Source organism: Schistocerca cancellata, chromosome 9, assembly GCF_023864275.1.
Source record: "Schistocerca cancellata isolate TAMUIC-IGC-003103 chromosome 9, iqSchCanc2.1, whole genome shotgun sequence".
NCBI lineage: Eukaryota > Metazoa > Arthropoda > Insecta > Orthoptera > Acrididae > Schistocerca > Schistocerca cancellata.
Genome location: NC_064634.1, coordinates 84,405,150 through 84,432,482, shown reverse-complemented (window position 1 = coordinate 84,432,482; position 27,333 = coordinate 84,405,150). Strand labels below are relative to the sequence as shown.

The 27,333-nt window shown below is 39.7% G+C and overlaps 1 protein-coding gene across 1 annotated transcript in view; it reads right to left on the bottom strand.

Annotated features, from left to right (window-relative positions):
- Nucleotides 1–27,333, bottom strand: part of LOC126101200 (uncharacterized) — a 150,025-nt gene that overhangs the window by 106,646 nt on the left and 16,046 nt on the right. Inside the window, exons 6-9 of the mRNA XM_049911895.1 lie at nt 22,022–27,283; nt 21,827–21,933; nt 10,013–10,410; nt 1,236–1,680 (exon numbers count right to left, since the gene is read on the bottom strand). Coding sequence (XP_049767852.1) covers nt 1,236–1,680; nt 10,013–10,410; nt 21,827–21,933; nt 22,022–27,283 — 6,212 coding nt within the window. The remainder of the gene's footprint in view (nt 1–1,235; nt 1,681–10,012; nt 10,411–21,826; nt 21,934–22,021; nt 27,284–27,333) is intronic.

The following is a 27,333-nucleotide window of genomic DNA, read 5'->3' as shown; positions in this document are numbered from 1 at the left end:
ACTTCTGTATGCATCCTCTTTGGTTTGAAGCTGGCACAGTACTTACAGTAGAATATCTTTGGCTTCCCTCTGACAACCATGCCTCCATCCTTGCTACCATCCCTATTTTCCTTTCCCTGTTGCTTCATAGCCAGGGTTGTGAGTAACTGAATCTCCTTTCCCTTCTTCCCTTTCTTTCCCCTCTCTCCTCCCTGATGAAGGAACATCTGTTCCGAAAGCTAGGAATGTAATTTTCGGTTCTGTTTTATGTGTATCTATCGGCTGTACTGAGCTGAGGTAAGTACTGGCCAGCCCCTCTATCTCTTTGTTAGTATTTGTTTAAAATGTTTTGTATTCAACAGCACTCCGAGGCAGAAAAAAGTCAAAAGAGGACCAGTCGGTAAGATATTCTTACCAAGCCTCACTCCTACGGAGTATACAGGGGACACCGCTGGGAGATGTTATAAGATCTCATTGCTTACATTCATAATGTCTCCATATGAACTCTCGTATTGGTTCAGAATGGTCTGCAGCACATTAGATGGGTATACATTATGTACATGTTCCACAAAATAATTATTAATTCACAAAGGAATGCTGTAAAAACTGAATTTTCCATTAGGCATTTTTTTGGGAGATGTTAAAATTGCATCAGGTTTCAACATTGAAGGTATAATCTTCTACGCTGATAGGCTGCATTGTGTTTCTTCTACGTGATTGACATTTCAACCCCACTGCTGGGATCTTCTTCAGGATCTTGTGGTGTTCAGGTTACCTGAACACCTAATTTCAGCTAACAGTGAATACATGATGATCCTGAAGAGATCCCAGTAAAGGTATAAGAAGGGCAATTGCGTAGAAGAAACACAATGTGGCCTATCAACCTAGGAGACTTTACTTTCAATAACAACAACCACGAAAGCCTGCTGACTTACTAAGGTTTCAACCTCTCCTCAAATGCAAAAAAGCCTGCCGCACAAAATACATTAATTTGGATAAACACACGGAAAAAGGTTTATATTAATGAACACAAAGTAAGTCAGCTTTGCTTGCAAATAAGGAGGAAGAATTTCACTTGCGAATCTGGATAAAAGAGGAAATAATGATTACATTATTTAAAGAAGGGGGAAGGGAGATGGGGCAGCTGTTTCAGTTGGTGTCACAGTGCTACTACAATAACCACATACAGGGAAAGGAAAGTCCATACATAACACATAAATTGCAAAATCTGAATACATACATTACATCAAACTTACCTGGTGTAACACAACATAGCTGCATGCCATTCCTCGAAAGAAACAATATGCACACTGATACTGGCAATGGCCATGTTTTCTTGTGATGTGTTGTACGAGATCATGTGCTGTGCCATCACCTCGGAAAGGACAATAAGAGCAACGATTCCAGTCTGAACCTTTTTTGTTGAAATGCTGACTCCTTACATGATTTAGGAAATTGCGACCACCACTCTCAGTATAGTAACAGTTCTTATCCATACATTTATACAAATTGCGGAGACTGTCTACTGTCAGCATCTGGTGACGCACTTTAAAGTTTTTGTGAGAGGGTAACCATTCATTGTTGGGACTAGCTTCACCACTTGTGCTGTTTGGCTTTGAGGAGCTGCTTTTTCCAGCTTGTAAATTTGGAGAACGAGTTTCAGTTCTGCTTTTTGGAATAATGTGCTGTACTGTTGGCTGACTGCAAAGAAACAAACATGAAACTGACATCGTCACTGGAGAGAGAGAGAGAGAGAGAGAGAGAGAGAGAGAGAGAGAGAGAGATAAGGTATTCAGAAATAGGAAACACAAGGAAGCAAATAAAGACTGATCCACTGTTCACTACGCTTGTTTACATTATACTGTGCTTGATACAGCCAAATAATGGGAACAAAACAAAATACAAATCAGTTACCAATAGGATAATTTTATCATCACATAAAATTGTAGAACCAAAAGATTATAATGCTGATTTTTGGGAGAACACTCCTAAATTTGTGAAATCAAGCAAAAATGAAGAGCCACATGAAAATAAAAGCAGACAGAAAATACAGAGTAATGAATATAAAAGAAAATTTCCTCTAGTGAGCACACATAATTCAGTACCTTGCATTTTTGTTTCCATAAAAAAGTTTAATTACTGTTGTATTACTGTCTGAAAGACACCAGGGCTAGTTTTCATTTTCTTGTTTTCATTCTTTAACGTTCATAATTTTAGAAGTGGACCTTTGAAACTTCTGCAGCCCCTCCAGTTTTGTAGTTTGCCATCTTGTTCTTGCAGTTGTCAGTTTCCAATATTTTGAGTTAACATCTACTTCCACGTTGTTATACAGTCCCCTTTGCTGAAAGCTGTGGCATCTCTGGTGCCTATGGCATTGCATGGGAGCACCAAAGTTGCACCTTCCAACAAGCATGACCTGACCTGTCCAACCTCACTTGGGGACAGATGGCAAACAACAGCAGATTCATCAATTTCTAGACCAGTAGATGGGGGTAATGGCCACTCATCCATCCCTCTGTGTCTTAATGACAGGTACAAGACACAGCTCACTGCTGAGAGCACACCTGTGCCAGCATGGGACACTTCGTCTGTTGGGACTGGAGCTGATAATCAGGAAAGATCCAGAAAAGCACAGAGGTGAGTATGTTTGTCACAGAGAGCTCTAATGTTAGGTGGGTGTTGGAGCCCTATAGGGAATATCTTGCATGTCTGGATATAAGGCCAGAATGCAGTCTGTATGTCTGCTGGGTGGAATGGGGTTCATCCAAGATGTGAAAGCAGCTGTCAGTAGCCGACGAACCCTCTTGGTTTAGTCTGCTGTCAGACATAGCTCATGTCGGATTGAATGACACTTGACATGTAGGGTCAAATGTCATCCTCAGTTCCTTTAGATAGCTAGCTGAATTGAAGACACCTGGCTTCAGTTGCACGGTGGAAGCCATTTGTAATTTGCAGCACTGCTATCAGAACCAATAGAAATCCTATGTTTGGCATTGATTAGAGGGCTTAAACCAGTCACCTGGATGAATGTTTTTATCCTTGGCTGATAAAATAATGTGAATGAAAAGTTTTATTGGGCATATCACATTCAGGATCAGGTGATGAAACCGAATGCTACAGTCTTCACTGTAAGAATAATATCCACTGTCATTAAAACTGAAATGCTAAAGTCCTTCTCAGTTCAACTATTGTAGCCTATGGTATCATATTTCAAGGCAACTGACCGGTCAGTTCTTATTAACATTAACCATCTCTAATAATAAGGATTTCTGGTCAGATGAGTATAGAGTAATATCACAGTATAATGGGAGTAGGATTCAATAATGAATAGGGGGTTGGGCAGAGAGTGTTACTGTGAACAGTTCTGAGATAGGGTTATTATAACCAGAACTGACAGCAAACCAACACCAACAACAATAGTTCAGGTATACATGCTGACGTTGCAAGCTGAAGGTCAAGAGAGAAAAAAAGTGTGTCAGGATATTGAAAGGGTAATAAAGTACAAAAAGGGAGATGAAAATCCAATAGTCATCGGGGACTGGAATGCAGTTTTAGGGGAAGGAGCAGAAGAAATAGTTACAGCAGAATATGGGCTTGGGACAAGGAATGAGAGAGGAGAAGGACTAATTCAGTTCTGTAATAAATTTCAGCTAGTAATAGCAAATACTCTGTTCAAGAATCACAAGAGGAGGAGGAATACTTGGAAAAGGCCAGGTAATACAGGAAGATTTCAGGTAGACTACATCATGGTCAGACAGAGATTCAGAAATCAGATACCAGATTGTAAGGCGTACCCAGCAGCGGATATATACTCAAATCACAATTTAGTAGTGATGAAGAGTAGACTTATGTTCAATAGAATAGTCAGGAAGAATCAATATGCAAAGAAATGGCATACAGAATTATCTAAGAATGGCGAGATACACATTAAGTTCTCTGAGGCTATAGATACAGAAATAAGGAATCGCTCAGTAGACAGTACAGTTGAAGAGGAATGGACATCTCTAAAAATGGCAATCACATAAAACATAGGTACAAAGAAGGTAACTGCGAAGAGACCGTGGGTAACAGAAGAAATACTTCAGTTGATGGATAATAGAATGAAGCACAAAAATGTTCCAGGAAACTCGGGAATACAGAAATACAAGTCACTGACAAATGACAAACAGGAAGTGTAGGAAAGCTACCACAAAATGGCTGCAAGAAAAATGTAAAGAAATCAAAAAAGAAATGATTGTCAGAAGGACTGACTAAGCATACACGAAAGTCAAAACACCCTTCGGTGAAACCAAAAGCAAGGGAGGTAACATTAAGAGTGCAATGGGAATTCCACTGTTAAATGCAGAGGAGAGAGCAAATACGTGGAAATAGTACACTGAAGGCCTCTATGAGGGTGAAGATATGTCTGATGTGATACAAGAAGAAACAGGAGTCAATTTAGAAGAGATATGGTATCGAGTAATAGAATCAGAATTTAAGAAATCTTTGGAGGACTTAAAATAAGGCAGAAGGGACAGATAACATTCCATCATAATTTCTAAAGTCATTGGGGAAAGTGGTAACAAAACAACTGTTCAAGTTTGTGCATAGAATGTGTATGTCTGGCAACATACCATCTGACTTTCGGAAAAATACCATCCACACAATTTCAAAGACTGTAAGAGATGACAAGTATGAGAATTATCGCACAGTCAGCTTAACAGCTCACATGACCAAGTTGCTGTCAAGAATAAGTACAGAAGAATGGAGAAGAAAATTGAGGAAGTGTTAGATGACGATCAGTTTGGCTTTAGGAAAAGTAAAGGCACCAGAGAGACAATTCTGACATTGTGGTTGATAACAAGAAGCAAGCCTAAACAGACATGTTCATATGATTTGTCAACATGGGAAAAGCGTCTGACAATGTAAAATTGGGGCAAGATGTTCAAAAATTCTGAGATAAATATGGGTAAGCTGTAAGGAGAGACAGTTAATACACAATACGTACAAGAGCCAAGAAGGAACAATAAGAATGGACGAGCAAGAATGAAGTGCTCTGATTAAAATGGGTGTAACACAGGGATGTACTCTTTCACCCCTACTGTTCAATCTGTACATCAAAGATGCCATGATGGAAACAAAATAAAAGGTTCAGGAGAAGGATCAAAACGCAAAGTGAAAGAATATGATGATACAATTTGCTAACGGCACTGCTATCCTAAGTGAAAGTAAAGAAGAATTACTCGATTTGCTGAATGGAATAAAGACTAATTAATACAGAAGATGGTCTGAGAATAAATCGAAGAAAGACGACAGTAATGAGAAGTAGTAGAAATGAGAACAGCGAGATTGATCGTCATGAAGTACATGAAATTAAGGAATTCTGCTACCAAGGCACCAATATAACCAAAGATGGACGAAGCAAGGAGGGCATCAAAAGCAGACTAACACTGGCAAAAAGGGCATTCCTGACCAAGATAAGTCTACTAGTATCAAACATAGGCCTTAATGTGAGGAAGGACAGAGATCAGAATACTTCCAGCAAATAATTGAGCATGTAGGTTGCAAGTGCTACTCTGAGATGAAGAGGCTGGCACAGGAGAGGAATTAATGGTGGGCCACATCAAACCAGTCAGAAGACTGACGACTTTAAAAATAATAATAGTAATAATAATAATAATAATAATAATAATAATAATAATAAAAGCACACACCTCAGCCATTCCTGAACATGGGATGTGGGGGATGTACTATTACTTAACTTCGGTAACGTCCATGGTAAGATCTTGCAGAAGCAGGAAAAGAAATATGGCTGAATCCAGAATTAAATTGCAGCAGCATCTTAGGTGCCAACAGGAAACTGAAATTGCTAGGATAGGCAGGGCACCAGTGGTTAGTGATGTGTTTACTGCAGTGATAATATATATTACTCCCAAGTGAAGATATTCTAAATATGAACTAATTCAAGTTAATGTATGGCTCAGACATGGTAAGCTGCACTGGTAAACACTTCTGAGAAAGCTCTGACATTGCCATGTGTAAATTTCTTGAGAATGTCAAATTAATGTACAGTACTGAATACAGGGTACATGACTCACACAATTAGAACAGGTGCCAGGGACGTGGACTCTTGATATTGCACAAATTATTTTAACCACAATTACCATCAGTAATTAGAGAAACTACTCTTGACACAAGCGTCTTACATCTTATACGAGGTGCATTCAAGTTCTAAGGCCTCCAATTTTTTTTTTCTAATTAACTACTCACCTGAAATCAATGAAACTGGCGTTACTTCTCGACATAATCGCCCTGCAGACGTACACATTTTTCACAACGCTGACACCATGATTCCATGGCAGCGGCGAAGGCTTCTTTAGGAGTCTGTTTTGACCACTGGAAAATCGCTGAGGCAATAGCAGCACGGCTGGTGAATGTGCGGGTGCAGGTGCATTGTCTTGGTGAAACAGCACACGCGCAGCCCTTCCCGGACGTTTTTGTTGCAGTGCAGGAAGGAATTTGTTCTTCAAAACATTTTCGTAGGATGCACTTGTTACCGCAGTGCCCTTTGGAACGCAATGGGTAAGGATTACGCCCTCGCTGTCCCAGAACATGGACACCATCATTTTTTCAGCACTGGTGGTTACCCGAAATTTTTTTGGTGGCGGTGAATCTGTGTGCTTCCATTGAGCTGACTGGCGCTTTGTTTCTGGATTGAAAAATGGCATACACGTCTCATCCATTGTCACAACCGACGAAAAGAAAGTCCTATTCATGCTGTCCTTGCGCGTCAACATTGCTTGACAACATGCCACACGGGCAGCCATGTGGTCGTCCGTCAGCATTCGTGGCACCCACCTGGATGACACTTTTCGCATTTTCAGGTCGTCATGCAGGATTGTGTGCACAGAACCCACAAAAATGCCAACTCTGGAGGCGATCTGTTCAACAGTCATTCGGCGATCCCCCAAAACAATTCTCTCCACTTTCTCGATCATGTCGTCAGACCGGCTTGTGCGAGCCCGAGGTTGTTTCGGTTTGTTGTCACACGATGTTCTGCCTTCATTAAACTGTCGCACCCACGAACGCACTTTTGACACATCCATAACTCCATCACCACATGTCTCCTTCAACTGTCGATGAATTTCAATTGGTTTCACACCACGCAAATTCAGAAAACGAATGATTGCACGCTGTTCAAGTAAGGAAAACGTCGCCATTTTAAGTATTTAAAACAGTTCTCATTCTCACCGCTGGTGGTAAAATTCCATCTGCCGTACGGTGCTGCCATCTCTGGGACGTATTGACAATGAACGCGGCCTTATTTTAAAACAATGCGCATGTTTCTATCTCTTTCCAGTCCGAAGAAAAAAAATCAGAGGCCTTAGAACTTGAATGCACCTCGTAGTGAAAACATACTCAAACTTTCTTTTCTTTTAATGTAGAGCACTGGAAATAGCAACAAGGCTTTTAGGATATTAAGTATTATATGTGTTTACACTCTGGTGACCAAGTCCAAGTGTAACTCAGGCCAAAACACTGTATTCAAAAGGTGTACCCAGGTATGTACCTCAAAAACCAGACTGGTTTTGTACAAGAAAATGTACAGACATCTTTCTACACGACCCTGGACATGTGCTGCCTTCCGTTATCAATTTCTACAATTACTTCAAAAGAAGCAATAGTAAACCTAAGGGCTGCTGTAACGACTGCCCGAGCCATCGAATGCTCAAATTTGTCATGAACTTCATGCATATATTCATCAGGTTTTGCAGTTTTTTGTTGTTCTGCTGCAAGTGTGTCATATTTAATAAGTGAATAAGAAATTTTGGAAGCACAAGAGGAAGAATTCAATGATTCTGAGTTGGGGGTTTAAAATATCTGAGTGAGAACAGTCTCAAGGAATTCATAATCAGATAAGCTGTGGTCTGCCACAATTTTTGTCACTAATATTGTTGCTACGAATGCTGCCGCTGTGATTAAAGTTTAGGTATGTTTTATTCTTCTTAAGCTCACCTTTTTTACAGATGAATCTCATGATGAAGCAACATTCAACACAGGTTCCGGGATTTGCTCTGAGAACTTAAGGCAATTTACTGGCAAAGCATATAGAAAAGAAAAAAGCTGATACTGCACCAATTGCAACATCTCTCTCTGCATGACAGAAAACTTCAGACTTTTCCATACAAAAGCCTGTTGCATATGAAATTGCTCAAGAATTCAACTCACACTTTTCTTTTTTAGGGTAATTGTTTTTTCTCTCATTATTACCATTAAATTTTTAATCTATCACAGGACTATACACGAAAAATAAACCTTGATGCTCGGTTCTTTTTAATGCATATTACCCTTTAACACATGTCAAACGAAATGTGAAAGTAACATTTTAAATAATAGCATCAATAACAGATTTTCTGAGCATGAAATTTTTGTAAGTAGCAGGACCTCAAAATTTTAAATGGAGTTTTTAGTAAGGTAGAGAAGTATCTCTGCTACCTATGTACAGCAAGTAACAGATTACCTCCAAGGACAATATGAAAGAATCATCTCTGGATCCAAAAATGTGGAGTATCAAAGCATAAAATCAAGAGAATTGTCCAATACTCCTTTCAACAGCACATGCTTAGTACGACTCACTGAGACTAAAGTGCACCACAATGGTTCAATTATCATGCCAGCAAGTTATGGCAAAAACAAAGAGAGCTTCGTACAGTTTTAAATGAGACCAAAGCCTTGTTCACAAACAAAAGCTGTAGGAAAGCAGCATTCAATGAAACCAAAAGTAAAATTCCACATACCTGCTGAATGGTAGATATTTTGGCATTAATGTAAATTAAATGAAAGGGATAAAATTATCTTAGAGATCATTAAGAATAACAGAGAGAATGCCAAAATGCTGTTTTGCTTAGAAAGATTGTACTATGGCCTTTCCTTTCACCTGTCACCTGTCACTGAGATAAGTGAGCATCGAAAAGAAAGTTATGGAATCAAAGGGATGTCACTATACGTGAAGGTATACCTGTATGATTTCATGAAGTTAACTTGCTCTCCTTACTGCAACAGTTTACTTTAAGTCACTGGAACAACAAAGCTTTCCATGAGACTGGAAGAAGTCACAGGTCATTCCAGTTTTCAAGACAGTTCATTGAGAATATCTCTCTATGAATCAAGAAGCATTCCATAAACAGCAAACTTATGAAACTCTGGTTGCACTGTTTGTCAATGAGATCCAGAAGGCAGCAGGCAGTGGTCCTAGAAGATATACATTCTACAAGATAAAACTTATGAGATAAGTTTTAACAAGGAGAAATTATTAAAAATTTAATTAGTCATGCATACCAAAAGGGAGAGGTATAGGGCCATCACTTTACAGCGAAGCTATTCGTAGATGATGCTGTTGTACACAGCAAGTGACAACACAAGAAAATGCAGGAAGATCAACAGAAAACTGATGCCTGAAGGTTAACTGTGCCTAAAACATTTAGCAAGCACAAGAAAATCACGAAGATGCTCATCTAACTCCAGTGGCATAAGCCACAAGAAAGATGTTACAAACTGCAGAAAAGTTCACTGATAAAGTTCCAGAAGCACATATCCAAGAAATATTAAGCAACATAAACTTCCCCTAAACGTATTTTGCAGAAGGACCATGAAGGTAAAGAGAAATTTAAACCCATATGCAAGCTTACCGCCAGGCACTCTCCGGTGCATGCCATATGCATACGGAATAAGAAAGGGGGAAACAATAATGGTACTTAATGAATTAATGTACCCTCTAACACACTAACTGCAACGAAAACATTCAGAACAATGATCCTGTTAATACAAAGACACAGTACTGAGTATTCTGCTAACACTTCAGGAAACATTTAACTAAAATTATCTGCCTCTCATATTCCATACAAGCACATGGGAGCAAAGGTAACACCTATGTGTTTGCTGACATATGTGCTACATTTCTACACACACACACACACACACACACACACACACACACACACACACACACACACACACACAAAATATATCAAAGTGACTAAAAAGGAAGACTCACTTGACTTTGGTAACTGCAGGAGATACTTTGGGAGCAATTCTAACCACTCGTGCTGGTGTTAGCGCTGTGCCTGCTGCACCAGACCACACGATGGGCTGCTGCAACTGCACTGCACCTTTCGGTCTCAGATTTGAGGCAACAGACACATCACTTGCTGTTGTCAGCTTCATCCTTTGCACCAGTTGCATCCTGGGTGACTGGCCAGAAGATACAGCTATTCCTGGAGTCAGCAGCACTGCATTAAGCACCTGTGGTTCTTTTGGGACCACACAATCAGGATGCAGAGATTCCTGAGTTGGTGGCGATGCATCAGTGATTGCACAGGAGGTAGTATCTGCACTGTCTTCATCTACTGTGCTATCATTTTCTATAATATCCAAGTCTTCAATGCCTCCAACCTGAAAATTTAGCTACTATACATAAGCAGAACACACTAAAACAACAGATAGCATTACATAAAGGAATTTCTTCAAGTGACAACAAAAAGTTATGTTAATTGTAACTATCAATCGTTCAGCATTATTTCACAATAGAGAAATTAACTGAAAGGAATTCCTGAAACACTTCAATCATTATTATAAAAATAAACCTTACTTTCTTTTTGATAGTATTTAACTCACAAATACATTTAAACTGGTTGAATTCCATGAACTGCCTTTTCTGTAAATCATTAGTACTGAATTCCAAATTTTTGTTCAGATGTCTTCTTTTTCTGACTCTCAAAAACAATGAAAGTAAAGCTTTTATTTCCATTAACTGGTCAAGCATACTCAGATAACTGAATGACCAATCTCCTTACTTCACACCTCGAGAGTAGAAAAATGTCCAAGTCTCTTCCTAAACCAGCTTTGCACACTCATAAGTCCTTACATTCATCAAATGCTAAAATTGTAAATATGAATGGAACATTGAGAATAACACACTGCTAAAGACTCTTGCCATGGCCATAGAGAGAGAGAGAGAGAGAGAGAGAGAGAGAGAGAGAGAGAGAGAGTAAACATTACTGTGTCATGCATCAATCTGCTACAAGTGGGTAGTTGCCTTTCCCTTATTTTAGGTACTGCTCCAGCCAGGAATTTCCATTATTTTTACACCAGAATTTCAAATCATACAGAATTCTGTGAAAATACCTACTGATATTCCAACAAAATGTAAATGAAAGGCTCCTGTGACGATTTTTTTTAATCATCAGTCTTCTGACTGATTTGACGTGGCCCACCACAAATTATTCTCTTGTGCCAACCTTTTCATCTCAGAGTAACAATTACAATCTATGTCCTCAATTATTTTCTGGATGTATTCCCATCACTGTCTTCCTCTACAGATTTTACCCTCCACTGCTCCCTCCAGTACTGTGGAGGTTATTTCCTGATATTGTAACAGATCTATCATCCTGTCCCTTCTTCTTGTCAGTGTTTTCCATATATTCCTTTCCTTGCCAATCCTACGAACTTCCTCATTCCTCACCTTATCAGTCCACCTAATTTTTAACATTCTTCTGCAGCACCACATCTCAAATACTTTGACTCTCTTCTGTTCCCGTTTTACCATGTTTTACTATCATACAATGCCGTACTCCAAACTTACATACTCAGAAATTTCTTCCTCAAATTAAGACCTATGTTAAATACTAGCAGACATCTCTTGGGCAGGAGTGCCTTTTTGCCAGTGCTAATCTGCTTTTTATTTCCTCTTTGCTCCATCCATCATCGTTATTTTGCTGCCTAGGTAGCAGAATTCCTTAATCTCGTCTACTTCACGATCAGGAATTCTGATGTTTAAGTTTCTTGTTGTTCTCATTTCAGTTACTTTTCAATACTTTTGACTTTTTTCGATTTACTTTCAATTCAAATTCTGTCCTCATTAGACTTTTCATTCTATTTAACACATCCTGTTATTATTCTTTGCTTTCACGCAGGATAGCAATGCCATCAGTGAATCTTATCACTGATATCCTTACAACCTAAATTTTTCTTCCATTCTTGATCTTTTCTTTTATTTCCATCACTGCTTCTTCAATATATTAGTTTAACACTAGTGCCGAAAGACTACATCCCTGTCTTCACACCCTTTTTAAAACAAGCACTTTTGTTCTTGGTCTTCCAGTCTTCTTGTTCCCTCTTTGTTCTTGTACATATTGTATATTACCTATCTTTCCCTATAGCTTACCCCTATTTTCTCTGAATTTCAAACATCTTTTACCATTTTACATTGTCAATTGCTTTTTCCAGGTCAACAAATCCTATGAACATGTCTTGGTTTCTCTTCAGTTTTGATTCTATTATCAATCGCAGTGTCAGAACTGCCTCTCTGGTGCCTTTACCTTTCCTAAAGTCAAATCGATAGTCATCGAGCCGATGAGCTACAAATATGAAAACACCCCTGAAAAAAAAAATTTATGTTTTTACTGGAAATTTTTAATATTTCTACGCATTTTCTATATAACAATTTATTTTGCAACAGCTTGGCATATTTTTAGCCATTTATTAACTGCTCCTGCCAAGCACAGGAGAATACATTTTGGGATGGTCATGTTCTCTCCATATAACAGAGATGCTGAGTCGCTGGCTTCAGCTGCCAGAGACTGTGGTCGTGTGTGTGTGTGTGTGTGTGTGTGTGTGTGTGTGTGTGTGTGTGTGATTTCGAAGAAGGCTTCAATGGCCAAAAGCACTCTTTCCGACAGTCTTTTTGTTGTGCTCGTCTACAACACAGCATCTCCGCTATGTGATGATTAGCAACTATACTTTTTATAATATTGCTGAATTAAACTAAAGTACACAAAAATGTATTAGGAAGGATGTAAGATGGTACAATGAATATTTGATAAGAGGAACAATTGAAAACAATGAAAGTATGACAAGAAGACACAGGAAATTTGCATTAGGCAAATACCAGTTAGAATGGCAGTTGGCACAGATAATAACAGAGAGAAAATTTTAGACGCATTTCAAGAAAACTGTTTGAGTAGTTCGAAAGATGAATAAAAAAAATAACGACTCTCCAGGCGTAATACCCGACGAAGTGTGTAAAGGTATTCAAGACAGGACTGAAGTGCCTGAAATGAAGCTATTTGAGCATTAAAAAGAAAGGTTAGAGGCAACATAAAACCAAACAAACTTCCAAAATCATTTACAAGTGTATGTGAATGGAGACATTTCCCCAAAACTGGACTAATGGTGTAATAATTATCTTTCACAATAAAGAACGACTTCAGGGGGGATGGGGGTGGAAGGCTGGTAGAAAAGGGGAGGAGGAGGGCAGACAACTGTAGACCTATAAGCCATTTCTACAGTGTTCAAGACATTCTGTAAAATTATCACCAACCACATAGACTGCGTAGAGAAGCTAAACATCTTAGGTCACCAGTCCCGTACTCACACCCTCCCGCTCCCCACACAGAATCAGTGTACTCCATCTGCTGGCACCTTGAATAGATCCTATGAGCAAGTTATGAGAAGAGTTTTCTAAATGTTTGCATAGCAGGACATGGGTACCTGCCTGGTATTCCTCTAGTGGGAGCTAGGAAACCTCCTGAAACTGCATCCTAGATTCCACGCATGAAAACAGCCAGGTGGCACACTGGCCATTGTCATCAGTACATCAGATGGATACGAACCATGGCCGGCATGCCTCCACGTCCTGGAAGCTAGCACTTTTATGTGCATATCTATCCAGGTCCAACGACGTAGAACAACATACTGAGTGCTGGACCACTTAAAAGTTGAGGACATAATTACAGAAGAGAACAAAGAGCATGAATTACCACTTTATCTGGCATTCATGAAAGACAAGATATTGACTCAGCTTATGTTAATATGCTGCAGAACATAAACATCAATCCTACAACTTATACTTGACTGAATCATGATCATGAGAAACTCAGAATCGAAAGGAATCGGGTAAGTAGATCCCATATCACAAAAGTATCTTCAGCAGTCCTAAAGAGAGCCTTCAGATCAGATCTTTGGAACTGGTGCAGGGGAGAGTAAATGGGATAGGCACAAATGATGTCTATTCTGCTCCTGTAGTACACAAATTTAAATAACATACACTCCTGGAAATTGAAATAAGAACACCGTTAATTCATTGTCCCAGGAAGGGGAAACTTTATTGACACATTCCTGGGGTCAGATACATCACATGATCACACTGACAGAACCACAGGCACATAGACACAGGCAACAGAGCATGCACAATGTCAGCACTAGTACAGTGTATATGCACCTTTCGCAGCAATGCAGGCTGCTATTCTCCCATGCAGACGATCATAGAGATGCTGGACGTAGTCCTGTGGAACGGCTTGCCATGCCATTTCCACCTGGCGCCTCAGTTGGACCAGCGTTCGTGCTGGACGTGCAGACCGCGTGAGACGACGCTTCATCCAGTCCCAAACATGCTCAATGGGGGACAGATCCGGAGATCTTGCTGGCCAGGGTAGTTGACTTACACCTTCTAGAGCACGTTTGGTGGCACAGGATACATGTGGACGTGCATTGTCCTGTTGGAACAGCAAGTTCCCTTGCCGGTCTAGGAATGGTAGAACGATGGGTTTGATGACGGTTTGGATGTACCGTGCACTATTCAGTGTCCCCTCGACGATCACCAGTGGTGTACGGCCAGTGTAGGAGATCGCTCCCCACACCATGATGCCGGGTGTTGGCCCTGTGTGCCTCGGTCGTATGCAGTCCTGATTGTGGCGCTCACCTGCACGGCGCCAAACACGCATACGACCATCATTGGCACCAAGGCAGAAGCGACTCTCATGTTAAAGACTGCGATGGAGCTCCGTATGCCACGGCAAACTGGCTGACACTGACGGCGGCGGTGCACAAATGCTGCGCAGCTAGCGCCATTCGACAGCCAACACCGCGGTTCCTGGTGTGTCCGCTGTGCCGTGCGTGTGATCATTGCTTGTACAGCCCTCTCGCAGTGTCCGGAGCAAGTATGGTGGGTCTGACACACCGGTGTCAATGTGTTCTTTTTTCCATTTCCAGGAGTGTATATAGGAACTCTAGCAAGTCTCAAAGCAGTCTTTAAAATCAATTTTACAATATGACTAAAATTACTTACAAGTAAAATAGTGTAAAAATGTCTTGAAAACTCAGGGTCACTCAATGTTCAACTAAAAGATGCATGCAGACAATTACTGTGTAGCTAGGAGGGTGTAGAAGAGGACTTTCTCCGGCAGTGGATGTCAAAAGGCTGCTGCTCCTGCTGCTGACAGCAATGCATAGAAATGCCACGACAAACCATAAAAGACATCATCACTAGCTAGTGACCTACCACTCTTTGTTCTATTTTAATGAACATTCTTACATACACTATGTGATCGAAAGTATCCAGTCACCCCCAAAAACATATGTTAGGTGCATTGTGCTGCTACCTACTGACAAGTACCCCATATCGGCGACCTCAGTAGTCATTAGACATATGAGAGAGCAGAATGGGGTGCTCTGCGGAACTCACAGACTTCGAGCATGGTCAGGTGATTGGGTGTCACTTGTGTCATACATTTGTATGCGAGATTTCCACACTGCTAAACATCCCTAGATCCACTTTTTCCAATTTGATAGTGAAGTGGAAACACGAAGGAACACATACAGCACAAAAGCATACAGGCCGACCTTGTCTGTTGACTGACAGAGACCACAGACAGTTGAAGAGGGTCATAATGCGTAATAGGCAGACATCCATCCAGACCATCACACAGGAATTCCAAACTGCATCAGGATCCACTGCAAGTACTCTGACAGTTAGGCGGGAGGTGAGAAAACTTGGATTTCATGATCCAGTGGCTGCCCATAAGCCACACATCATGCTGGTAAATGCCAAATGATGATTCGCTTGGTGTAAAGAGCGTAAACATTGGATGACTGAACAGTGGAAAAACGTTGTGTGGAGTGACGAATAACAATACACAATGTGGTGATCCGATGGCAGGGTGTGGGTATGGCGAATGCCCGGTGAACGTCATCTGCCAGCATGCGTAGTGCCAACAGTAAAATTCGGAGGCATTGGTGTTATTCTGTGGTCGTTTTTTTTCATGGAGGGGGCTTGCACCCATTGTTCTTTTGTGTGGACTATCACAGCACAAGCCTACACTGATGTTTGAAGCACCACCTTGTTCCCACTGTTGAAGAGCAATTTGGGGAGGGCGACTGCATCTTTCAACACGCTCGAGCACCTGTTCATAATGCACGGCCTTTGGCGGAGTGGTTACACGTAAATAACATCCCCGTAATGGACTGCCCTGCAAACAGTCCTGACCTGAATCCCATGGAAAACCTCTGGGACGTTTTGGAACGCCAACTTCATGCCAGGCCTCAAGGACCTACATCGATATAGCCTCTCCTCAGTGTAGGGCTCCGTCAAGAATGGGTTGCTATTCCCCAAGAAACCTTCCAGCACCTGACTGAATGTATGCCTGCGAGAGTGGTAGTTGTCATCAAGGCTAAGGGTGGGCCAACAGCATATCGAATTCCAGCATTACCGATGGAGGGTGCCATGAACTTTTAAGTCATTTTCAGCCAGGTGTCCTGATACTTTCGATCACATAGCGTACATCTCCACAAGGGCAATTCAAACATATCCACTCCACAGCAACACTTTTGTTTTTTCTATGGAATCAATACTGTAGTTATTTTTGAGCCATTTAGGTATCTCTATTTCACTTCTCACCAAGAGATCCAGAATTGTTTTGCCCCAAGGCAATTTCTTTACATATTGCTTACAGCTGAGAAGCTGTACAGAGTGTAACTGATAACTGCTTGCTATGAATAACAGCAATACACATGAAGCTGAGACGAAAAATTTCAGACGAGGCATTTGTGGACTGTCGAATCAGGGAATAATCTCAAATTGGTCTGCAAAAGCCGCCTAAGCTACAGCACATTGGTCGGCAAAAGCCACCTAAGCTACAGCATACGAGCACCATGGACAATTTTAAACATCCTCTCACCTCTTACGCACCAGCTTAGTCAATCTTCACTGTTTGAAAACCATTTCTTTTACTCACTGAAATCATCCTCGAACTTACAAATGATAAAATTTACTTTTTTGTGTAAATTTTACCTCAAACTTTGTGACTTAACACTACAAATCATTTGGGTTCCCTGGCCTTCTTACTGAAGACTTCTGTGCTTAAAATTAAATTTAGACTGAATTGTAAATGTAATTAGTTTTTGCGTAATGCTTACAAAAGCCCATTTTCTTGTTGAACTGTTAATGTTAACTAAATAAAACAATTTCAAAAATATGACTGATTAAACTGGCAGTGTAAGAGAAAAAGATATTCAAAATCTCGTGTGATGCGCACATGCTGCATCTTAAGTGGCCTTTTGCAGACCAATCTGAGGTTGTTTTCCAGTTTCACACCGAACTGCTCTGTTTGTTTGTACTTCCCCTACACAACTGTGGTACATTGTAAACAGTTAGCAATTACACCCTGTATACTATACACGTATCACCAGCACTGTCATGGCATCATGACCCGTACCGTAACTGATGTTTCAACACTTGCCCCAAGCACCTGAACATTTCATCTTTTATTTCTCACTTAGTAACAACCTCTCTCTTTAAACAAGAAGATGCATTCACTGGTGAAACATACCTTATACTGCACAGAAATCGCCTGCTATTTGTTCATTACTTACATTACTAAACAATATAGCTGACCATGGCAGGAATTTTGTATGCAGTAGAGTTCTGTGAAGTCTAGAATATAAGGAAAATTCTGTCTTCAGTCACAATATTTTTATTTTCTAATTACTTGCCTTCATGTTTTGGAGATGCAATTACATTTTTAGGGGCTGTTTAGGCTTACTGGGCATTACACTGGGGTGACAAAAAGTCATGGGATACCTCCTAACATCATATCAGACCTTTTGCCAGGTGTAGAACAGCAATTCAACATGAAAATGGAGGCAACAAGTCATTGCAAGGTCACTGCAGAAATACTGAGCCATACTGCCTCTACAGCCACCACTATTGCAGAAAGTGTTGTCAGTGCAGGATTTTGTGTATGAACTGACCTCTTCATTATGTCCAATAAATGTTCGATGGGATTCATGTCAGGCGATATGGGTGACCAAATCATTCTCTCTAACTGTCCGGAATATTCCTCAAACCAATCACGAACAGCTATGGCCCAATGAAATGGTGCACTGTCACCCAAAAAAATTCCATCGTTGTTTGGGAATGTTAAGCCCATGAATAGCTGCAAACAATTTCCAAATATTCAAACATACCATTTCCAGTCAATGATCACTTCCGCTGGACCAGAGGAGTCAGTCCATTCCATGTAAATACAGTCCACATTGTTATAGAGTTACCTCAAGCTTGCACGGAGCATAGATGACAACCTGGGTCCGTGGCTTTGTGAGGTCTGTGCCACACACTAACCCAAGCATCAGAGCTGAAATTGGGACTCATCACACCACGCCACAGTTTTCAAGTCATCTACAGTCCAACCAACATGATCACAAGCCCAGGAGAGGCAAAATTTCGTAGGACTGTCCTAACGGATACATTCATCATACATCCCAAGTCGATTTCTGTGGTTATTTCACGCAGTGCCGCTTATCTCTTATCTCTTAGTACTGACAACTCTACGCATGCCACTGTTCTTGCTCGTTAAGTGAAAGCTTTCGGCCACTGCACTGTCCACAGTGAGAGGTAACGCCTGAAATATGACATTCTCAGCACGCTCTTGACACTGTGGATCTCAAGTATCGCATTCCCTAAAGATTTCTGAAATAGATTGTTCCACGCATCTAGCTCTCACTACCATACCACATTCAAAGTCTATTAATTCCCTTCATGCAGCCGTAATCACATCAGAAACCTTTTCACATGAATCTTCTGAGTCCAAATGACAGCTCCGCCAATGCATTGCCCTTTTATACATAATGCTAACAAAGGAAGGTCAGCGTTGGCCGTAATATTTTTAAGGGCCAACGGTGACCTTCCTTTTAAAGTGACTTGGTTAGTATTAAACTTTGTGTTAATTTACATTTACATGGAGTAATTAACGGGGTAGTGATAATACCAGCACCACAAGGTAGTCTTGGTGATAACACTGCATTAATCAAACAAACAGGCACTAAACATACGAATAAGGAACTTTCTGGATAGCAAAAACACATAAGACAGGGACAAGGCAACCAGATAGACATAAGGCACATAAAAAACATGCAACAAAAAAACAGTATTCCCACTAGCTTCCTAGTAAAAGCGGACAAGTACAAGTACACACACACACACACACACACACACACACACACACACACACACACACACACACACTCTCTCTCTCTCTCTCTCTCTCTCTTTTCCCTTTCACATTTCTGTGCGCCATGCCTCACCCATTATAGGTGAGTGAGTGCATCTCCCTTGTTTTACTTATTCAAATTGCCACTAATAATGGATATTAGCCACCCACGATTGGTCATCTCCTGAATAACAACACAAAAAAGAAATAAAACAGAAATGAAACAACAGTCATGTTACCAACAGACACCAAAACCAAAAGCATTTTAGTATTTGACTCAGTGGAAGAGTCTCTTCTAAAACCGTCAGTCAATTCAGAAGATGTGGCATTAAGAGGCACTGCTACACAATTAACAAAATAAAGCATGTCCGTCCTTACTGTTGCAATAAACTTGACATCAGGCGTCTACAAGCTCATCTGCCAAGACTGTCCCTGTTTTTACGTAGATAGGACAGGCAGATCCATTTGCCATACAATACAGTAAACATGTCAGCTCTACGTTTAAATGTTCATCATAAATCTACAATGAAAACTCACCTTTATGACGACAAACACACAACTCTCGGGGACAAAGCTCAATATGCTATAGGTGTTACAAACACAGACAGATTATCCAACCCAATGACATGCTGAAGGAACTGACAGATAGCGAAAACAACAGATTACATATTTTATTCAGCAACAGCTGTCTCTTAATAAACAGCCTCACAAGAAGCAATGAACACAATTACCTTATCCCTGCCTCCAACATAAATATACCCATCATCTCCACCTCATTCCAACTACACTGCTCTCTCTCTCTCTCTCTCTCTCTCTCTCTCTCTCTCTCTCTCTCTCTCTCCCCCCTCCCTCTCCACACACACACACACACACACACCCACACACACACACACACACACACACACACACACACACACACACACCACCCTTCCTCCCCTTCCCCACTGACCCTCAAATTGTACTCACTGTCATTTTGCAGGTACTTTCATTTCATTTGTACGCGTAACTAGCATAATATGAAGTTATTACTATGTTACCATCTAAACAAGTATACAGTAAATTGTAACAAATATGTTTAGTCACTGTATGATAAGAAGCATATCAATCTCGTGTTGAGAATGTAAAACTAAAATTGTTACCTGACACTCTTCTGATGTTTTAATTTTTTATTTTATTTTGTCAATCCAGGTAAATGTAAATAACATGAAACTTATTTGTCACGTTACTGTAACAAAGGTTATGTAAGTGTCATCTGAGCCTTGCAGTACTATCAAGTATATTAAATCATTCAAAATGTCAGCGTAAATGTGTAAGTTTTTCACCAACGCAGAAGACAATATTATGTGGTCAAATGCATGTAGTATGTTACAATACTTTATTTCTCTCACTTTTCCAGCATTTCTCTCATTAATCCCACTTGAGACAGGTTTTTCACTAAACTGTGTTGCTCAGCTGCCAATACTGTTAGGTGAAAAACTGAAGCAGTTTTAACATTCATGAAGCCCATACAGTCGTCAAAAATGGAGTTTTAACTCCAAAATGTGCTGGACAGTAATTACAAAACAGAAATACTGTGACTGAAGATGGAATATTATCAATAAATATATTCCTAACCTCAGAAAGTGGTAATGGAAGAGGTGAAGCAGTGAGAGCTGAACACGAGTAATCCCTCTACAACTCAGTAAGAGGACTGACCACAAAAGACAAGGTTCCAGGATCATATATCAGTCCAGCATACAATGTTGATCTGCTAGAACACTTCAAAACAGCTCTCATTCCTCTGGAGTTCTAGATACAGTATTAACCATTATCAAAGCCCTCGTCAGCTGACATCTCATTTCCAATCGATCACCAACTTTCAAGAACATTTTAACAATTCTGTTACTGCCTACGTCTGCTATCAATTGGTAACTGTGCTGTATTTTTATACCTATATGTAATTATGCAATACAAATTTCTTGAAATTTTAAGTTCACCTGTTAACAACTAATTTAACGTGAACTTAATGTTATTTTCCTGCTGTCCCAACATATACATCCTATTTTACTTCTTTTCATTAACAGTGTACTGTGGGACATCATGAAACGGAGAGAATCAGTTACGTTACAGTAGAATTCTGGCTGTCTCTATATGAACACTTTATTAGAAGAATATTTTTTTTCTCCCTCAAGTATTCTTTTATAGTAATTGATAGAGACATCATCTCTCATATCATTGGCACATTGACATTTACATCAGAATTGGAAAATAACATTAAGTAAGCTTGCAACATTTTTGCAATATTTAGTGGGGCTGGGAGGAATGAACTGGTCTCAGAACCTTTGCTGAAATTAAATGTACTGTTTGGGAGGGAATCGCACAATTATCACTACTGTGATCTCGACTGTAAGCAGTATCAAACATTTTGCTTTGGATGTCTCTTCCCATTACATACATTTCTTGAGTGCTCATTTACATATATTCAATAATACTGATAAATATATTCAATAATTTTGGTATGTATCTTTAAAAAATTGTTTCATCTGTTAAAAGAAAATAATACTCACAGAATTTTCTGCATTAGGGTTGAGACTCACAACAGTTGTAATTTTTATAAATGACACATCATCTGTACCACTGCTGTCATTCTCTCCAGCCATGAGATTTTCAGTATCTAATAACAAAACAAAAAGTCACAGATTCTATTTCCAATGCTTCTTATATATGTTCATAAAACAATCAACAGAAAAAAAGATTCTTACCACAAAGAGATGACTGGACATCTGGACCATCTTTATGACCCGAAAGTTTATCTCCACTGAGCCTTCTAGTTCGCAAATAAATCTTTGGCTGATTACAAACTTCTGTGTCTTTCCTAGATGTACTGTCGGTGGTATCTGTACTTTCTGATGTGTCTGATTCCACAGCCCCTTCCGCTGATGATTTTAATGAGTTATCTTTCTCTACTGAATATGCCTCTGCAACCTGTCTCCCTTCAGCCACAGAAGTCTTTCCATCGGATGTTCTCAGTATGTTACCAGAAAGGCTTCCAACTTTGATGTTTTCTTCAGATGATGAATGCCTGACACCATCTTCCTTTGTGCCACTGCTCAACACACCAGTTTCTGAACTGGCAGTGTTTTCACCCAGGCCAGAACTTCCTTCATCCGATTCACAAACTTCACTGTCCACTGCTCCATCAGACTTGCCTGTATGCTGTAGATTATCCAATAATAAGGTTTTCTTTCCACCTGAATCATTCAAAAAGCACCTATCTGTTAACACGTGCTCATCAAGAAGGTGATTAAATGCAACTATGTGAGCTACATGTGAATTTCGTGCCCCTTCCCCTTTAATGTTAAATTTGCATGTCTGGCAAAAGCCATCCCAATAAGAACTTTTATGGTTTGTTCTCAAATGTTCAGAGAAATTTGACACGTGTGTACTCTGAAAAATACAACCCTGAATCAAGCAGGAAAAGAGAACTTTCGAGGATCCATACAGACGTGCACTAAATGACCCTACTCTTATGTCAGGAGTTCCAAAAGTGTTTGCTGAAAATATTTTTTTATCCTTCCTTATTGCAATAGCTGGTGGTGGTGAACATACAAACTTTGAAGAATCTTGTTTTCCAGAAGCCACATTTCCAGATTCCAGTTTAACTGGTGATGCTCTACTGTATGAATATTTACACTTTTTTCCATTTGAGGGTAATACTGAATCTGAAATGTGAGAACCACTCAGACCCATTATCCTCTTTTCATATGCAGCTGCTGCATCATACAGTTCATCATAATTTACCGAATCTGCATCTGATGAATCAGCAGTGCTCTCATTTTGACTCATCATTGCAGCATCTTCAAATTCTCTCATTTCACTCGCTCCATATTCACTATCTATATCATTTTCGTCGTCGCCTATGACGAGAGCACTTGGGTCAGAGATGTGTTTGGCCAATCTCTGTACAATCAGTGGAAGAGAACTTTCATGATCACCTTCAAAAGAGCTTTCGGAGAGATTTCTAATTTTATCCTCACTAAGCAGCTCAATTTCTACAGCATCTCCCTCAGCTGGTGAACTTGTATAGTTAGAACTTGTAACACCCACCTTCACTGTTGACTGCTTCTTCAATTCTTTCTTCTGGATTTTATTAAGAGCTGGTGAGAAAATTTTATCAAATAATGAACTATCTGAATGTTTAATTACGTCATCATCAAGAATTTCTTGCTCACTATAAGGATCATCCTTAGATTTCTGAGGTACTACCCTGTTAGATTCTGTGCAATCAACATCCGAGCACTTGACAGCTTGGGCCGCCTCAAGGGCACGCCTCTCATCAATCAGAGTTGATTCGTCACCCTCACCATTACTCTTTACAACATCTGCCTTGTTCTGTGCAGTGGAATTTTCGGAGGCACACTCTGGCTCTGATATGGTATTTGTGGACTCTTCCTGCTTTTTACGAATATCAATGGATTCTATTAAAACATCAATGCTTGATTTAATCACCGGTTTGAATTTTAAGCTCTGAGTTATAGCTTCCATTGTCTTGTATCTTTCATTATGTAGCATTTCTTCATGTTGATCAGTTGTATCCGATGGAACAAATGCACTTATTCTTCGTTTTCTATTTTCTTCTGTCTCGTCTACAACACCAATAAATGAAGACTTCTCATTCTCTTCGGAACCTGAAGCAGTTCTAGCTGGATTCAAATTATTTTGAATCTTCAAAGTGTCATTCATTTCCTCGTGTATGGATACAGCATTCTCAAGTGGAGGTGTACTATCATCATGGTCATCATCAGTACCATCCTCATTAGTACTGCTTTCTCGTACAGGGCCACTTTCTGTTTCATTATGTACTGGTGCAACACTCTCCAAATTTGGAACTTCATCTTTGCTAACTTCAGTGCACTCTTTTGCAGAAGAATTATTCACCATTGTATTCTGATCAGCAGCTGTAGTTTTGTCCATAATCTGTATTTCACTTGTAACAGTTTTAATGCTCTCTTCTTCACAAGCATTATTTGTATTGTCAATCTGAACAGGTGTGGCCTCCTTTACATTTGCAACTTCACAAATGGTAGTATTAGTCTCATTTCTAATATGATCACTGTCTTTTATTTGTACACGAGTATCGACCACTGCTTCACACTGAACCACTGTGGGTTCCTCCACATTTGTAACATGAGATCTGGTGGAATTACTATCTTCAGAACTGACAGTCTCTTTCTTATGGTTTTCTTCTGGTACATCATCACAAGTTTCTTTACGATCAGCACCTGGCAGTAGTTTATTTGCTTCACTGCTTTCAGCATTTTTAGTTATTACAGCATCACTGTTTGACACAGCAGCAGCTGTTTCTTCACGTTCACTATTTACACCAACTTCAGAATTGACATTAGCATTTGTAAAATCATCTATTGCTGATTCAGATACATGTGACAAAGCATTACTATTGTTTTCATCACATTTATCATCACTGATATTTGTTTTTACACCTTTAGGTGTAATTTTGCACAGGTCGCCAGATACTTCACAATCCACATTTTCTAACTTGCTGTTGGGGCATTCATCAATCTCCTGTTTTGTAGGACTTAAACTTGACTCCTCTTGATCACCATCGGTGTCAGGAACGTCAGTACTATGTTTTGACATATTAATAAGCAGCACTTTTGGTAACTGTGAATCACTAAAATCAGAATCTGAGTGTACCATTTCTACATGTTTCTCTACATTTTTCTTTTCGATCTGCACAAAATTACAGGCTGTACATATATGTCCAAATACAATGCGCTCAGTATTATTTACAGTATGCAAGATGTTAGTCTTTATATCAAAGCCTGGGTGGTGAGTGAGAAAATGTGACTTAAAATTTGGTCTTGAGGCTGTAGTAAATTGACATACATCACACTGATACCGATATTCTCCTGTATGAGTGGTAAGATGATCATAGAAAGTGTTTACCTTATTTGTTATCAGATCACACATTCGACACTTAAATAAAGATTGTTTTCTGCTTCTGTCACCACTAGTTTGAGTAGCACAATCATCATACTCAGTCTTTTGTGAAGAAGATACTGCAATAGCTGCTTCAGCAAGATTCAGCCTAGATATATATACTTCACTGTTTGGGTGTTGTGTTTTATAATGATTAGTAATGCCTCTCCCAAAATATGAGCAAAGCTTGCAGGGATATTTTGGGCTTCCATCAAATGCATACATTTTATCCACTGCATGTTCTCTGTGACTATTATAAGCCTCTTGCGAAATGTCCACTTGTTTTGTTTCAGATTTATTTTCTTTGCTCTTAAGGGAATCTAATTTTAGCTCGAGCCCTACATTCTCCTCGTCACGTTTGGATACTACTTCAAGATCGCTTGTCTTAATGTCATCAGACAGACAATCGTTCTTCATCTGAACAGACTCAAACTTGCTCTTCTCATTAGAAATGTCTGAGAGATTTTCCTGAGGAGTCTTAATCTTACTATTTTCCTCTGAGCATCCCTGCCTAATAGTATCAGTTTTCTCTTTATCAGCAATTGAGTCATCACCCAATTTTGACTCTAGATCACTGTCATCAACTGAAAAAGATGCTGGGCTCTTTGACAAATCAGATCTGTCAAACTTGCATTTATGTACAGACTTCTTCTTAATTATACCCAACTGCCAAGCACTCGCTTTCTTCTTTTTGGATTTCCTGGGAGTAACTGGCTTTTTGTTACCAAATTGTTCAGTCTCTTGTCTCTCCAGTAACTTTGTGTTCTTCAAAGAAGTATCATCTGTAGTTTCATTCTCAACATCACCAATACTTTGTGCAGCTCCACTACCAGCACAGGGTGCAGCAACATCCTGCTCTTTACATGTATCACCAAAAGTGTATTCTGTTAGCTTTTTGATGACATCCTCAATCTTTATAGTTCGAGGCTTTGTTCTTCTCTTGCAGCTTGTCCTCTTGAAACAGAATGGGTCCTGCGTTTCAACATACTCGTATGCAGATTGATGATCAGAAGCTTTAGCAGATATAGTACTCTTTCTTTCACTAACATCAATCTCTTCATCTTCTCTGGATGGAATTTGTGTACTAGCCCATCTCCACACACTTCTAGCTAGCCTTCTGCACTCCTCTGTCGTGAGAGATACAGTTTGAGAGAGATTTTCTTCATCTTCTGTTTTAACATCTTTCAAATCCATTTTTGGTGCACAAGTCTTCTGAAGTACTACTTTCAGTTGATTTTTTGACTGTTCATACTGGTGCTTCTGATGGTCATACTTCTTCTTTCGTCCAGGTTTTGCTTTAAATTCTTTGGAATTATATTCATAATCATCATCTTCTTCATCCTCATCATAACCATCATCTGAAAAGTCTGTTATAGTCTTGCGTCTACCTCTCTGCCTCCTTGTTTTTGAGAAATTCTCACATTCCATTTCTGCTTCTTCTTGCATACGCTTTGCTTCAGTTTTTGATACCTCCTCTATAGACATACCAGGCTTAACTTCTTTTAAAAGTCTGCACATTCTGTAACCTGTTGCTGTCACAACTCCTTCACTGATAAACATTTCTCTTATGTCTTCCTGCAGAAGCTCTAATGGAGAACGACGTCTATGTTTTTTCATTTGTTTTACACCTCTGCCTTTCTTCTCTGTACTCTTTCCATCACAACCACTTTCATTTTCAGAACTCTTTTGTTCTTCAACATTTTGCTTATCTCTGTTTTTATCGGATTCTTTTACATCTATAGTAACTTTCTTCTTAGTTTTAGCCTTTGTTTTAGGACTAATCATTGCTGACTTTGGTTTCCTTTTCTCCTCCTCAGCATTTTTTACTTTTGATAACTCAGAAAGTGGCTTCTCATCCTCTGTGTCATCTTCATTTACTTCACTTTTCTCACATTGCTCCACTGTGGTCTTATTGTCACCCACATCATTATCCTCATCCGATTCGTCAGAGACAATAACCCGTCGTCGTCTTGTCTTTTTTTTATCCTCCTTTACATCATCATCACCACCACCATCATCAGAATCTTTCTTTTTGTTTTGTTTAGCTTTTGTGTTCTTCTTGCTTTTTCCACTG